This window comes from Galeopterus variegatus, unplaced genomic scaffold (assembly GCF_000696425.1).
Source record: "Galeopterus variegatus unplaced genomic scaffold, G_variegatus-3.0.2 Scaffold4332, whole genome shotgun sequence".
In the NCBI taxonomy this organism is placed as follows: Eukaryota; Metazoa; Chordata; class Mammalia; order Dermoptera; family Cynocephalidae; genus Galeopterus; species Galeopterus variegatus.
In genome coordinates, this window is record NW_007730443.1 from 20,931 (window position 1) to 37,090 (window position 16,160).

Here is a 16,160-nt window from a genome sequence, read left to right on the forward strand (position 1 = left end):
GGAAAAAAAAAAAAAAAAAAAAAAAAAAAAAAAAAAAAAAGAATCAGTAGTATCTTGGGAAGACCCAGAGGATCAACTCTGTATATCAGCCTCATGAGAATTGACCTTCTGACCTCATTCATTTGCTCTTATTTAAAAGTTCTTTCATTAAACTTTTTATTTTGATGTAATTGTAGATTCAGCTTGCCAGTATCTTAAGATTAATACAGCCACCATTTTGCATGATCTGTGTGCCCATCTTGCAAAGCCTAGTATTAAAAAGTATTTTTGTTTTTCAGTGGAGTGCACTTTAACTCTCAAGCCATAGCTCCTACCATTGAGCAGATTGACCAGTCTTTTGGAGCAACCCATCCTGGAGGTAAGCCAAGTCCATCTGATTCCTGTGGTCATCAGTGGCTGCCCAAAGTGATAAACCTGGCTGATGGCACCATCCCTCCCAGCTCCCTGAAGTCAGGCTCTCGTAGGGTTGGTACTTGGGTGTGAAGGAAAGCTCCTCCCCTTGTTTTCAACCTAGTAGGTCAGTTCAGAAATGAGACACAAGGAAGGTGTTGACAGTCGTTATTCCCTGCCAGGCTAGTTTATGTTAGCAACTTCAAATGCCAATCAACCATGTAATTTTCTTCTTCCCTACCTCCACAGTGTACAACTCTGCTGAGCAGCTCTTCCACCTCAACTTCAGAGGACTGTCTTTCTCTTTTCAGTTAGACTCGTGGACTGAGGCTCCCAAGTATGAGGTTAGCCTGGTATTTGTTGCCCGGTGCCCATGTGGTATGGGTCAGCAGACAGTGCCATGGGACAGGGGGACTGGGTAGGCAGCCTTTCTTTGGTTTCTTTGTCTTTGAGCTCTTTAGGAGCCAAGGGAAGTAGGGTGGCTGGGGTTGACAGGAAGAACAAGGCCCAGGAGTGTACTTCCCACCATGGCTTGAGGCGAGGCTTATTTATCAGAGATAAATCCAGTCATGCCTTACCTTAAAGCTTCTGCTGCTTCTACTCACTGCAGTTTTCTCAGTGGCCTAGAATTTGGATGTTTCATCCTGGATTTCTGGATTTCATCCTGTTGCTTTTAGCGTACATTTTATTCATCCTTAGGTAACAGATTCCTTGGGGTTGTGAAAATGATATCTTTTTGTAAAGCTTACATTTTATTAAAGAGGCATTCTTGCATTTTCCTCTAATGAAGAAAAAAAAAAACTAAGTAGAATTAGAGATGAACTTGCATGGTGGGGATGAATTTATTGACCCAGAGTCAGGTTTGAGTCTGTACTTTGACCTAACCAGTTCTTGAGGACCATGAGTGCCAAGGAGGACCAGAGACTGAATAACATGACTTGCAGTGTGCCCTTAGTAAACCTCTTGTCCTGTGTTTGCAGCCCAATTTTGCCCATGGCCTAGCTTCTCTCCAGATACCCCATGGAGCAACTGTAAAACGAATGTACATCTACAGCGGAAATAGCCTACAGGATACCAAGTAAGTGTGAGCAGCGTAAGCTTCATGCTATGGCTGTGGGCTTGCTGAGGGAGAGAACCAAGCCTCTGCTTATTCTGTACCTATCCCCAGGGCTCCCGTGATGCCTTTGAGCTGTTTCCTGGGCAATGTGTATGCTGAGAGTGTAGATGTTCTTCGAGATGGAACTGGACCTTCAGGTTTACGACTTCGCCTACTTGCTGCAGGTCAGTTACTGGTTTTGAGGTGGGTGGATTCCCTATTATATCTATGTTAAGACATTCTAAAATCCCATCTGCTTAGAAATATGACTTAGTCCAGTGGGGCTGGAATAACAAAATACCACAAAATACAACAGAAATTTATTTCTCACAGTTCTGGAGGCTGGGAAGTCCAAGATCAAGGGACTGGCAGATTTCACTATCTGGTGAGGGCCTACTTTCTGGTTCACAAACAGAGACTTCTCACTGTGTCCTCATGTGGTACGGGCTAGCTAGCTCTGGGGTCTCTTTTCTAAGGGCACTAATCCTAATCATGAGGTATCCACTCTCATATCTAATCATCTTCCAAAGACCTCACCTCCAAATACTATCACCTTGTGGGGTAAGAATTTTTCTTCTCTTTTCTTTTCTTTTTTTCTTTTTTTTTTTTTTTTTTTTTTTTTTTTTTTGGCAGCTGGCTGGTACAGGGATTGAACCCTGGACCTTGCTGTTATCAGCATCATGCTCTAACCAACTGAGCTCTAACCAGCCAGCCCTTTTCTTTTTCTTTTTTTTTTTAGGATTTCAGCATATGAATTTTAGGGAAATATAAGCAGTCAGTCCATTGCCAGATGGTTGGTAGAAAACAAATGATGTAGATGTTTATGGCTAAAGCTTTTGTTTAATTTTGTCAAGGGACAGGACATAGTCCTATCATTAGCAAATCTTAAAAGCAGCAAATAGCACTGCTTTCCTCTGCACGCACATAAACCTGCTGTGTACTTATGTAGCTTTGCCTCTGTTCTGAGGTTGTTTCTTGGAGGTATATCTTGTGGGCTGCAGTGTTGTCTGCTTTCTCCCTTTCCACCCTTACTGCCAGATTCTTGGAGTAGGCAGGCGGGAGGGACTTGTTGAATTGTGGTTTGGTCACACCCTGCCAAGAGTTTTGCTGACCATGAACAAAAAAAGAAAAAGTCACCACCTCTTCTCCTCAGGATCCATGCCTCATTTTGTGACTTTCTCATGCCTGGCCAGTATCAACTGCTTTGTGCCTTGGGTCATGCTTAATAGGACTGGGATCTCCAATGTGGTATTTGTCCCCAGAAAGACAGCCTGACAACCAGCAGAGGGGCAGTGCCTCCATGGAGCTCACAGTCTAACCAGCATTTGTTCGTAAATTAGGGTCTTTCATCTCCGTGGCATTGGTTCTTACCTGTTAAGAATCTGGTATATAAACTGTGAGCTTACTCCCTGAACAATTAGTTCACAACCTCCAGGTTAGAAATTTCTTTTCTTTTCTTTTTTTTTTTTTAAAGATGACTGGTAAGGGGATCTTAACCCTTAGCTTGGTGTTGTCAGCACCACACTCAGCCGGTGAGCTAACCGGCCATCCCTATATAGGATCCAAACCTATGGCCTTGGTGTTATCAGCACCGCACTCTCCCGAGTGAGCCACGGATTGGCCCTAGAAATTTTTTTTTTTTTCCTTTTTGTCTTTTTTCGTGTCCGGCAACGGATCGCAACCCTCAGCGTCGCGCCCGTACCGGACCGGGACCGGCAACGGGATCGCAAACCTCGGTGCTGCGCCCGCACCTCGCTCAGCCAGTGAGCGGGAACCAGTCTGTATGTGGGATCCGAACCCTTGGCGGGAGCACTGCTGTACTCCTAAGCGGCGCACTGTAGCAGTGCGCCACCGGGCCGGCCCGGCCCTAGAAATTTTTTAAAATGTGGTTTACTTGCCAAGGCTGAACAACAACTACTTAAAGGAGTGTTGCACTTGAGCTATAGTTTTTGGGAGAATTGAGATGTGGCAGCAAGGTCAAGTGATTTAGTGTGTCTTCTCAGGAGGATTGCTGCTTGAAATAGCAGGGTAGTCAAGGATTGGGGCCATTTATTATCATAGGTAACAGCAGAAGGAGCCTGTTAAGGGTGGGAGTCTCAGCTGATTCAGGCTGTCAACCTATACTGCATGCTCCCAGCAGTCACTCCTCTCAAGCTTACTCTGTCAGCAGGGAAAACACTGTTAAGTCAGGCCTCACAGAATTATAATCCAATCCAGTCTTCATGGACAGTTTCTTTTGGCAAGCACAAGGGTCTCAACCAACCCATTTCTCACATCTGTTTCCTTATGGAGTGTGGCTACAGTGATGCTTTTAACACAGGAAGTCAGTTCACCTATCTTGGTGCCCACAGTAATTTATGAGAAGATATACTCCAGGGAATCACAGACTAAAACCGTCTAAAACTGAGGGTAATTTTACCTGGGTAGGCTTCAAGCAGAATGAGATGAAAGAAAAGACTCACCTGTGCAGGGTTCCTTCCTTGCAGCCCCATCTGGACATTTACAAGTATGTGGTACTAGAAGAAATGTGTTAGTCGACTAGAGACTTTGGGCCCGCAGTCCAGCTTGAAGGACTTTTGTTTTGGTGGGTTCTGTAGGTCACTCAAGCTTGCCTAAGCTGCAGAATTTAGGGACAGAAGTTAATGAGGATCATGCTTTTCCCAGGACATAGTTAATTTAAACATAACCTATATTTGCCACTCAGTGTATATGTGCTGAGAATAAAAACTCTTTAGTTCGAGAACTCAGTACCTAGTTATTTCAGATTTTGGTTCTCTGAAGTCTTCCGCATGTATAGAAAATGGATTGTTACACATGAAAGAGTTTTGACAACTGTAAAGCCTTGTGCAGAGAAAGGTGATGTCAGTGGTTTTCATGGCACCAGGAATTGCAGTCCTCCTCTGATTCTTGGCTTCCTTTTTTATTTTGGGCAAAACATCTTGTCTCCGCATCCACAGAATAGGGAAATTACACTGCTGGTATGTCTATCACTGTTTGTTGCTTTGTGTTGCTTCGTCCCCTATGGATTTGTCACCCCACCTCCCCTGGGTGATGGAGACGCAAAGGATTACTCAAAGCCCATCTCTACTGAGCAGTGAGAAGCCCCTAAGTGGTTACTTTCCCAGGACCCTCCAGCAAGAGGGATCCCTTCCTTGGGAAAATTAACACCGAATTGGGGTCTCTTCCTGCATCTATTTTCCAGACCAGGAAGTTACAGTAAGAGAACAAAGGTGGGGTTATACTTTAACAATATAGGCTGGTAACTTTCAGCGAAACAAGCTAGATGACATTCCAGTAAGGCTATCAACAAAAGCTTTGATTTTAACAAACATTCCTTCTCCCTCTAGCAGTTTCTCAGTATCTTTACATAACAATCAGTAACTAGTCTGTCTTTGAGCCAGCAACCTGCCATGCCACAATTCTTTATCTTACACCAGAGACATAGCCTGAGGAAAATTTCCTGTCCTTGCAAGGTCAATATTGGAAACTGTAAGACTGGAAAACTAGGCCCTGTGAAGTACATATGCTTTTTAGTATATTCCACAACTGTTCCACAGCTACTTCTGTATTTGTGTGTGTTGTTAACTGGAATCATTTCTGAAATGTGTTAGAGAAAAGTCAGATTATTTCCAAAGATTACACTTGGCAAATCAGAAGGTTTTTTCATTCCTCCACATTCCTAGTTTGTCTCTTTTGAGTGATCATGGCTTTTATCTGGGTTGGAAGGCTTTGTCAGATCTTGGTGTAGAATTAGAGAGTGAGTTAGTGGATGCTTCACTCTTGTCTTTTTCTTTTTTATTCTGCCTGGTGAGAGGATTCGAACCTGTGACCTTGGTGTTACAAGGCTGTGCTCTAACCAACTGGGCCAAATGGACAGCACCCACTCTTGTCTCTTCTATAGTATGACCTTACAGGTTCAGACTCCAGTGGGGGCTACCACTGAGAAGTCCCTCTTAACATAAATCTTTGTATCTTGTCGTTAAACCCTTCTTTAACACCTGCTGCTAATGATACCATGGTTGTGTGATGATCTGATTACGATGGTCTGCACCACACCATAACCTCCAGTGGTGGAGCTTATGGGCAGAAACTGCACTATTTTGCTCACTATTGTTTCCTCAACATTTAGCACAGTGTCCTAGCCCATGGTAGGCAGCAATAAGGAAATAGTGAATAAGCGAATGAAATTCCCAGAGTTCTGTGTCACTTTCGGGGGACTGAATGAGTCTCTGGTATTGTTTTTAGTAAATAGTTATCTCTCATAGTTTTAAGCCCTGATGAACTGGTATTTATTCTTGCATGCAGTCTTGCCACTGGGCCAGACCTGATAATAATACATCATGCAACCAATAGCCTCTCTGGTGCCCCCAAAAGGTCAAGATCTCTGGTCCTGACCAGAATCTGACAACCTCTACCTTGTTCTCTGCAGGTTGCGGACCTGGCTTATTAGCAGATGCCAAGATGCGGGTATTTGAACGTTCAGTGTATTTTGGTGATTCCTGCCAAGATGTTCTTAGCATGCTTGGCTCTCCACACAAGGTCTTCTATAAGTCAGAAGACAAGGTAGGGAAATGTGTTTATTGAATAAATAGGCAGTCTCTCTCTCCCTTTTAAATCAAGACTAATTTAACATTGAGTAAACATAAACTGTTTCCTGTTTTCCCATAGAACCTGTTCTACTTAATGGTGATAGCAAAGTAAATTGAAAACTTTTTTCTGACTCCTGTTTGTCAAATTGCCCTGCCTCTGTCCCTGTCCGTAGTGCTTGCTTTTCCTTGGAGACCAGAGCCCAGTCCATAGTCAACCACAGCTGGCCCCCTCTCCTCCTGGACTGCTTGGCACCAGAAGCTGGGATTCCCATACTCTTGCCTAACCAACAGCTTAATGTTGTACAAGACAATTTGTAGACTTTCACTTAATCAAAAACTGTATTAAGGGGTTGGATTTTAATTTATTGCTATTTTTTCCCAACAGATGAAAATTCATTCTCCTTCCCCTCATAAGCAAGTTCCATCTAAGTGCAATGACTACTTTTTTAACTACTTCACTCTTGGTGTGGTAAGTTGTGATTCCTTAGAGAAACATTTCATTTTTCTTGGGGTGGGGAGTGGGCACCTTTGCACACTTTTTTGTACACACTTTTTTGTAACCATGCCTGGGCATTGGGGAACCTAGCCCAGTTAGCTTTGCCCACTATTGTTTTACATAGGCTCTGGTACACCAAAGTAGACTTTTCCTGTCACCAGGATTGCTGAGAAATGCCAGGTTCCCTGGTACATCTTGACTTCTTCTCTGAGGGAAACATGCTCCACAAATGGAAGCTGTAGAAATCATTCATGTTAAGCTGTTTGGGGAACTGCACTTTGTAGAGCAGAAGACCTTATTTTGGAGTCACAAAATAAGGAGATTGAAAAGGCTTAGAGACAATGGGAGTGTGCATGCGTATGTTTAGAGGACCACCCTAGAGGCATTGCTGCAGCCCTGTGCTCTGGACCTAGGGTGCTGGATGAAGCTGGTGGCACCATCAGTGCAGTCTTGGGGCTGAAAAATCCCAGGAAAGAGAGCATGTGGCTTTGGGTGTTCAGCTGGTGGGTAGGATGCATCTATGAGAAAGGAGTATGTAAACAATGCACCAGCAGGGAACATCTCAGAGGGCAGGATGGGCCTGGACCATTGGTCATCTGACCTTTGAGACTTCCAGGGTCTGAGGTCCTGAGGCAGCAAAGGGTAGATTCCAGAGAGAGAGAAAGGAGAGACTGAATCTGCTTACATGGAAAAGACCAAACATGAGCCAGGAGTAGTAGGGGAGCCACTGTGAGACCAGTGGGTAACTTCTGAAGGTAGCATGGTGGCAGAAGGGAATGGTGATGTTGCAGTTGGACCGCTGAGTTCAAGGGCCAGTGATGGTAGGTGGCAAGGAAGACAGAGAAAATGGCCCAGCCTTAATAAGACTTAGTTGGCCTTTGGTACAGGGGTAGAGTCAGAGGTAACCCTTGGGTCACAGGCCCGAGCAGCTGGCAGGATATGAAGCTGAGAAGGGAGTGGGGGATAGGAGGTCCAAGTTCTGGTGAGAGGGCAGGCTGGAATTCCAATTCCAGTGGTTGCCAACTCCCATAGAGGGTTTAATGGAAGCCAGGAGGGTCTGGTAGGTCATGGCATTCAGAATGGCCAGGTACCTTGAGCCCCTCAAGGGTTAGGTGGCCCTTAAATCTTCTTGATAGCTATTGAGCCAAAATCTGTACTGTTAGATTTTTTTATTAAGTGTCATTTGCAGGAAAGATCTCCCTTACATGTTTTAGTTCCCAAGCAGTGGCAGTTGCAGCCCCTTTACCTTCCAAGTCTGTGGATGGTTGGGTCCCCCCACACCAAAAATGTCCAGTTAAGGCTGCTTGGCCCTAACTGTCCCCTTGACTGTTGTTTGGGAGAAGGCTGTTGCTTGCAGGCATCCCATTTGGAGTAAGAGTCTCCAAGTTGCACATGCCCTTGTAAAGGCCCTTCCCTGCCTCAATAACATTTCCCACTTGAGCACCTTTGTTTTTTATTCCAGGACATCCTCTTTGATGCAAATACACACAAAGTGAAGAAGTTTGTCCTACACACCAATTACCCTGGGCATTATAATTTTAACATGTGAGTACACCTGTACCTGCCCCTCTGAAAAGTGAGCTTTGGGCTGAAAAACCCCAGGAAAGAGAGCATGTGGCTTTGGGCGTTCACTAATTTATCTACACCTGAATTCCTACAGTTGCATGGGAAGTGAACATTTACTGAGTGTTCTGTGTTCTTGGCACAGTGTCCAGTGCCTTACATCTCTCCACTTTGTACCTATTTTACAAGTAGAGAAACAGGTTCAGAAAGCTTGCTGTCCTAACCAAGGTGATGGGCTCTTCAGACCCCAGGGCCATACTGTTTTCTGTTTAACTTCAGTGCCTAAATCTGGCCTCCCCCAGTGAATGCTGTGTCAGGGGCACAGAGCCAGGGCTTTGGGCAGGTGTGTTTGATTGTTTTTCCTGGGTACAGGGTTGGGATGTGGGAGTTGTCAAGCCTCCCAAGATACCTAACCTTTACACATCTGCCTTCTCTCCAGTTATCACCGCTGTGAGTTCAAGATCCCACTAGCTACAAAAAAAGGTGAGTAGTGTGTGCCCTCAGGGTAAGGAGGAGGTTGTGGAGTTAGTTTCCCACTGTGAAAAGGGAGAATGATCCAAGCAGAGAGGTGGTAGTGGTCAGGTTTGTGGAGCCTCTGCCCACCTGAGCCATAGCCTCAGCTCCTCTGGGATGGGCTCCTTGTTCTGGAGGCTGCCTTGTTCTTGGTGTGGAGTCTCCTGGAGGCCTTCAAGACCTTTTCCTATGATTGGGATTGCTGGCCTTGGGAGGGGAGAGTTTCTTATCTACAGATGGTCATTCAGGTGCCCTCAGCACAGTCTTGGTACCTACTACCCACTGCCCACTGGAGCTTGCACCTGACTGACCTCCTTTCACCCCTCCATCCTCTTCCACCCTGGAATTCCAAAACAAACTGTCCTCCCTACGTACTGCATCCCTAGTACAAAAGGTGGCCAGGTCTCAATTCTGTTTAGGGCTAGGGCCATAGTGGGCTGGACCAGCTACCAACCCACCCCATGTTCTCTTTTTCAGAAAACGCAGATGGTCAGACAGAAACATGCACAACCTACAGCAAGGTGAGCTGCTATTTTCCTATCTGACAATGAGGTGGGTATGAGCCTGCCAGCAGTCTAGAACATTGTTCACAGGCATTTTCAGGTCCATGCTAAACCCTGTTACCCCCTGTCCCTCTTGCAGTGGGATAACATCCAAGAGCTCCTGGGCCATCCTGTGGAGAAGCCCGTTGTCCTACACAGGTGAGTGGGAGGTTACTGTCTCTGACCACCCCATCCTGCTCCTCACAGCCCAGAATGCCCAGGGGAACCTGGCAGTGGGTATTGCTTAAAAATTACAGAAGTTTCTGGTGTTGCCACAAACATACTTCCTACTCCACCCTGCACATTAGGACTGGGTCCACTGTTCTTCATGTTTACCTGTGACAGAGAAGTTGCTCGTGGGGATAGCTCCCCTCTCCCCACCCTTCCTCCAGGTATGGTATCCCTCTCACCCCTAGTTATAAGAAAGGGAGGAAGTCTTGACTGGCTGTCCTGGGCTCTTTTTTTCTCACCAAAGCTGCTACTTATTATAGTTCACAGATACATTACTGGTTGCCATACTACCTGAGGCTCCCTCTCACTTCTCACTTGAAAGGGCCTCCTGACCTCTCACCACCCCAGTATCTTTCTGTGCTCTGTTGGGCTATGTAGGATTCTGAGTTAAGCGAAGCCATCCCTACACCTAGGGCCATATATTCAAACCCATGAGAAATAGCTTGCCAATAGCTCATATCCCAAAACAGACTGGATGCCCTGCTTGGCCTTGGCTTCTGTCTGCCCCTCTTAATTTTGGCTTCTCTGGTCTCAGGTCCTCTTCCCCAAACAACACCAACCCATTTGGCTCCACATTCTGCTTTGGTCTTCAGCGGATGATCTTTGAGGTAAGTCCTGGAGAGCCTAGAAATAAGCTGTAGATTGTTAGTCATGGTAGGGATAGGCAAGTGGTTGAGGGAATTTGGGGAGAGCCTAACTGTCATGCTGGGCAGATTAATCCTTCCCCAGCAACCCTATCTGCTGAGTACCTGGCCTGCCTACACATAGCAGGTGAGGGCTCAGAAATGGTGTTGGTGAAATCAGGGGTTATGGAGGCCAAAGCAGTGGTGTATAAACCGACGAAAATGAGAGGTAAAAGGGATCCCATGTTTATATCTGAAAACATGCCCATAGCAGGGAAGGGAAGGACAAGGAAGGTGGGGCCTGGCCCAGGTGTGTTAGGAATCCTTGAGTGCCATGCGAATGAATGTACTGTGGGTGAGTGGCTCTTGAGGCCCTGCTGACCTGGGAGAAGGATGGGCGGCTCCTGTTTTCCCTCTGGATGCCATACCTTCAGCAGTTCCAGAAGGACTGAACAAATGGGTGTGAGAAAGGCTGTGTATACCATGAGGACAGGTAGATCCTTGAGCAGCGGTGGCCCCTAGCATGAGTTGGGGAGGTCGAGGGGTCAAGAAGCCCAATCCTGTGTGCAGGTGTGTCACATACACCAGCCTCCAAGCCCCGTGCACAGGATCTGTCTACATCTCTTCTACCCCTCCCCCTTGACCCACCATCCTCTTCTCACACCAGGTCATGCAGAACAACCACATTGCCTCGGTGACCCTGTATGGCCCCCCCAGACCTGGTGCCCACCTGAGAACAGTGGAGCTTCCCTAGGGACACCACCTCCCATCCCCCTCTACCCCATGGAACTGTGCATCACCTCCTGCTAAGCGGGCCCTTGTGTGCCACCCTGTGGGTTGTCTTGGACACCTTGCCAGTGTTCAAGGGCTATTGTGATGTTTTGACGTGGGGCTCAGGCTGAGTGCTCTGCTGTGGAGTGAGGGGCCCAGATACTCCCCTGTCCGTCCTCAGCCTGCTGGTGACAGCAGGGAACACAGACTACAAAGAGAAGCACAAACTTTGAGCCTTGATATCTGGACCCAAGAGCTCTCGACTAACACGGAAGGAGGCAGGACACGTCAACTGCTATCCCACACACATTGGGAAAACTTGGGGCTCTTTCTGTGGCTGAAGACACAGGCACCCAAGATGAAGATAAAGTCCTGCCTTTGGCCCCACATTGCCATGTGACCCTTAGGGCAAGCAGGTAGCATGTCTATAGTACTTGGTTGCAACATTTGCACTACATCAACTTTAATTACTTGATGAGCTGGCTGTGGCCAAGGTGGCCACCTGCCTTTCCTTGTTCTTTCTTGCCCGTGCTCTCTGCCAGGCCCAGTAGGCACACCCAACTGGTTGAAACACAGCTTTCTACTAACAAGATACGTGCCCAGGCCTGGTTCCTACATCCCTGAAGACAGCTTTCAAGGTTGCCTGTGCCCCCTCTCTGCCCCAACCTGACAGGGCTGTGCTGCATGTTTCCATCCTGTTTGCCTCTTTTATTTAATGCCAAAGTTTTAGCCAAAGACATCTTACTCCTTTTGTTGTGTTTCAGCATTCTGTTCTGCACTGTGGGCTGGCTCCCTGCCCCAACCCTGAGCACTGTCCCCTGGCCAGGCCTATTCATGGCTCAAAGGCCTCTGGGGGCTCAAGGAAGGCTGGGCTGCTTGGTCTCTTCATGGGTCTTGCTAATGGAAAGTAGCATATATGTGCTTTAAAAATATTAATCCTTTTGAAAAGAATTGAGAAGAGAAATGTATAATTTTATCCCATTTTTAATATTTTGGTCTAGCAACTTGTGATACATAGATGACAATTTTGTGAGTTTTTCAAATGTGTGTACAGATTTTTGTAAATATGACTCTTTTGTAATTAACTCATGTACAGCCTCATCCTGTATAGTTTAATGATGAATGTGCAGGAGACCTGTCCTGGGTTCCTGGGTCTTCAGCCAGGCTTGTGTGGCACATCCATAACTTTGTGATTGACTGGTGTCTTCCCATTTGGACTGTGGCCTGGCCACAGACCCCTGCGCATCTCACTGTCAGGGGCAGCCAGGACTGTTCCCATCTTCATGGAATGAGGGAACCTTCCTCATCCCCTGCCCAAATCCCCTCTCTAATAAAGCATCTGTGTCCTCAGCAACAGCCCGCCCATATGCTGTTGCTGGGATGTTTGTACTAAAATAAGTGTGGGGATGTTGGTTTTTTGAGGAAGGGGGTGAAGAATATGGGGAAATTTATAGTGGAAGAGCCTTAGTGGAAGATGTTCCTTGGCTCCTCTGAAGGGGATGGTACAGCCTCCAGTAGGAGATTGGCATCACTGTGTGGGTGTAGGATGTTGGGAAAGACTAGGTATGGGGTACTGGCTGGTTAGCTCATTTGGTTAGAGCACAGTCTTGTAACACCAAGGTCAAGGGTTTCATTCCCCTAACCATCCAGCTGTCAAAAAAGTTGAAGAAAAATAAGACTAGGTAGGGCCATGCATTCAGTTGTCCCTGTATGTGTTCCAGCCATACCAGGGCCGAGGAGGGGTTGGCTTCAGGAAAGCAGACTGTAGAAGGGCAATATCTAAAGATCTGGACAAGGCTGGGAATCCAATTTGAAAGGGCACGTGGAAAGCAAAATGTCTACTTTCAGGTTGAGTTGTGACACAATGCCTGCCAGATCCATAAAGGATGAGGCCTGGCCCCACCATGCCTCCCTGGGGGGCCTGGCCTTGAGAAGGAGACTTCCTGCATGTGTCTGCATCATCCTACCGGGTCCAAACCAAGGAGTGTGGAGGGATTCCATCGGCCTCTGTCACCCCTACCCAAACACATGTACTTGTTCCTGATACTAGGAGCAAATACATGCCCACCGCTCTGGGCCTGTTGAGCAAGAGATGGTCCACCACCTTAACCCTGGCTATAAGGGTCCCCATTACACGGGTTCCAGACCGTCTCCAGGTTGGGTGGGCCAGCAGGAGTCAAGCACAATCTTTCCCTGGGACTCTGTGGTGGCAGACACCCAGTGATCTGGGGAAGAACCACATACAACACCACAATAATTTGCCTGGGAAATCCCTTACTCTGGCCCCATCCTGGGACCAAGTGAGGAGCTGGGAGACAAGCTGGGGGCTGTGATGGGTAGCTAGGAGTCCCACTGGAAGGGTCCTGCGGCTACAGGCTGTGAATGTGCACAGGCTGGCCCATGTGGCCCGTTCAGCAGACGCCACATAAGCCAGATGTCAGCAGCCGAGAGCCCATGCACTACAACCAGCTCGCGATAAAAGCAGGGGTCGAAGGTGCGCAGATGTGGCGCCGCTGAAGGCTGGGAGATGCCAAAGGTGCGGAAAGCGGGGTGAGGCTCAGGTGTGAGTCGCAGGCGCTGCAGACACATGCCCAGAAAGACATCGTCGATGGGGAAGAGCTCAACCTGCGCGCAGGCGCGGGTCAGACGGCGCAGGGTGGCCCCGGAAAGCACAAAGCCTCCACCTCCCGCATAGGCCGGATACGAGGGCAGGCCGTACACAGCCTCGGGGATATAGTATTTGCTGGCGCGTGTGCGGATTGGCCGCGCATGTATAATCACGTCACCCGCAAGGAGGTCCTGCCCCGGATCCCGAGGCGCTAGGAACTCCAGCAAGTTTCCCACGTGCACGAACACATCGGCGTCGCCCTTAAAAACAAACCGCACGTCGGGGCAGAAGGCGGAGGCCCAGGCCAGAAAGTGGATCTCCTTGAGGGTTAGATTGAAAAAAGTGTCGTCGAAGGCCCAGAGCAGGATGTCCGCGAATGCACGGCTCTCAGCACCAAGTAGGGCGCGCCAGTGCGTTCGCGTGCCCGCCCCCTCCCCGTCTGCAGCGTCTGTGCCTGCGCCCCTCGGCACGCCCAGCAAGAACACACGGCGCACGAGCGCCCCCTGCACGCGACCCTCAGCGCCCCACGTCTGGCGCACGGCTTGGCGTCTCTCGAAGTCGGCCGCCACTGACTTGACAGCGATGAGCAGATCGGGTCGGCCGCCGGGTGCACCGTCACCGCGGCACTTGTGCGGCTGGTTAATGAGGAGCGGGAAGCGCCGCTGGTCCTTGGCGCGCAGGTAGCGGCCGAAGTCAAAGGGTCCTGTGGGCGTTGGTGGCGCTGGTATGTCTTCTTCGTAGGCTGGTAGGGCTGCACCCGCGTCCGGTACCTGGAACGCGCGGGGCCCGGAGGTGGGCCTTGGTGCCGCCCTCACGCGCGCTGGCGGCGCGCTCGTCGTCGGGGCCGCGCCGTCGCGCTGTGCATACAGTAGGAAGCCGAGGGCGGTGCCGAGGAGCAGCGTGAGCGACGCGTCCCGGCGTAGGCGCATCCGCCGCCTCATGTCCGCGTGGCCTGCCCGCCCTCCCTTCTAAGAGTCGCAATCGGGGGGGGGGGGGGGCCCCGAGGCAGTAGCGGGCAGAGGGCAGGGGCTCCCAGGCCCGCCCTCTCCGAGAGGAGGGGCGGGAGGCCACGCCCCGGGGGTCTCCAGCTACGGGCTGTTCATCCCCCTCTTGTCGTCCTACTCGGGGACGCACCCGCCGGAACGGGCAGCCTGAAGGGACAAGAAGTTCCCCCTTGTAGCCAAACACTCCTCCTCGCCCCCAGCTCCGGCCCAGGACAGTGCCCCAAAGACCAGCAGGGAGACTCGGAGCCTCGACCCCATCCCCGCCCACCCCCCCACGCTGATACCGAATCCCTTCTACCTTTCCCCCTCTTGGCCCCCGCCCCCCAACGTCGGTCCCTGGGATCTTGACACTCACACTCGGCCCTCGGGAGCGGCGCGGACGCCGGGGGCCTCCGGGGCTCAGTGCAGAGTCCCAAGGGCAGCCATGGACGGGGCCTGGGCCAAATGCAGCGTTGGCAGGAAGGGGGGGGCTGGGGCCGTGCCACGTGACCCTCCAGCTGTGCGCGCCCGGACATCTGGAGCTCAGCTCCGCCCCGGAGCCGAGAGCGCCGTTTCGGAGTGGGAACTAATCTCTGAGTGGGATCCTCCTCACGGGAGACTCGCTGGCAAGACGGTCTCGATGCTGTCTCAGGCTTCCAAAATCCGCCTTTCCTGGGGTTGGTAAGAAGTATCAACTTCTCTGGTTGACTCCCACCTCCACCTCTCCGGAATAGGGCGGGGCCTAGGCTACCAGTAGCCCCTAAGCCTACGGGTCCAAATCCCTGGAGCCAAGCGTCTTAGGCATCGACCTGGCCACTATCCCGTCCTATGCTTTGGAGCGCCTCTCCTCAGCAGGCCTTAGTTCCACCAGGCAACGCCCTAAACCACCCCCGGAACACACGGCTGCCTCCTTACTCCTGGTTCTGCTATTCCCTGCAGTATACACACACACGCAGACACACACACACACACAAGTACACGCGCGCGCACGTGCAAACAAGCCAGCGCATCCAATTCTCACAACAACCCTGCCAGCAGTTCTCATTGTTCAGGCCCAAGTTAAACGACTTGCCCAGGATCACACAGGCAAAAAGTACTGCCCCCAGGTCTTCTGGAATTCAGTCCAGAATTATTTTCTCTGTCCTTCCTTGCCCTCTCATCCATACACTAGGATACAGGACAGGGGACCATCCCTGTCTGCTTTAAACAAAGACAAACACATCTGAGGCTAATGGGTCTAAGTCCAGGCTCAGGTCCAATTCTGAGCCCCAAGGTCCCCAGCATAGCCTCCCATAGGTAGAAATGACCATGTCTGCACTGCTGCAGGCCAGATTGGGCTGGCAGGGATTGGTACAGCTTGGGGGTGCTCCTGGAGGCCTTTGGTACGGGTTTGATCTGGGACCCAGGGAGGCAGAGAGATGCTCTGGAGATTGAGGGTTCAGTCCTTGCCCAGCTCTGCTGACAGCTCTCTTTTCTGGAACTCAGGGTCTCCAGATCCCCGCCCATGTGGTAGAGCCTGGAGAAGACAACCTCCCCCCAACACACACATAAGGTCTCTGAGAACCTAGGCTGCTGGAACCAGCAGTGCTACCCAGCACCATCCTCTTCCCAGGGGCTATGGGTAAGGGTTCTTTCTGCTGCTTCTGGCAACTGCTCCTACTGAAGACTTCTTCCCACCACTGTCTCGCTTAAAAAGTAAACCCTCCAGGGCTGGCCCATGGCTCACTCAGGAGAGTGCCGTGCTGATAACACCAA

At 49.8% G+C, this 16,160-nt stretch overlaps 2 protein-coding genes across 4 annotated transcripts in view; one reads left to right on the plus strand and one right to left on the minus strand.

The window, feature by feature from the left end:
* Positions 1-12,209, plus strand: part of LOC103602857 (chromosome unknown open reading frame, human C16orf70) — a 26,721-nt gene extending 14,512 nt beyond the window's left edge. For 2 of the 3 annotated variants that reach the window (XM_008587305.1, XM_008587306.1), the window contains exons 6-17: positions 279-358; positions 640-734; positions 1,371-1,468; positions 1,559-1,671; positions 5,916-6,049; positions 6,461-6,544; positions 8,034-8,116; positions 8,574-8,617; positions 9,125-9,168; positions 9,290-9,348; positions 9,956-10,028; positions 10,711-12,209. In XM_008587305.1, the coding sequence (XP_008585527.1) occupies positions 279-358; positions 640-734; positions 1,371-1,468; positions 1,559-1,671; positions 5,916-6,049; positions 6,461-6,544; positions 8,034-8,116; positions 8,574-8,617; positions 9,125-9,168; positions 9,290-9,348; positions 9,956-10,028; positions 10,711-10,797 (994 nt within the window). In that variant the 3' untranslated portion in view covers positions 10,798-12,209. Of the gene's footprint in view, positions 1-278; positions 359-639; positions 735-1,370; positions 1,469-1,558; positions 1,672-5,915; positions 6,050-6,460; positions 6,545-8,033; positions 8,117-8,573; positions 8,618-9,124; positions 9,169-9,289; positions 9,349-9,497; positions 9,791-9,955; positions 10,029-10,710 lie in introns of those variants that run through there. The other variant, XM_008587307.1, reaches the window with a different exon arrangement.
* Positions 11,783-14,363, minus strand: B3GNT9 (UDP-GlcNAc:betaGal beta-1,3-N-acetylglucosaminyltransferase 9). The gene has a single exon (XM_008587304.1). The coding sequence runs from the start codon at positions 14,361-14,363 to the stop codon at positions 13,155-13,157; it is 1,209 nt and encodes a 402-aa protein (XP_008585526.1). The 3' UTR covers positions 11,783-13,154.
* Between the last annotated feature and the right edge of the window lie 1,797 nt (positions 14,364-16,160).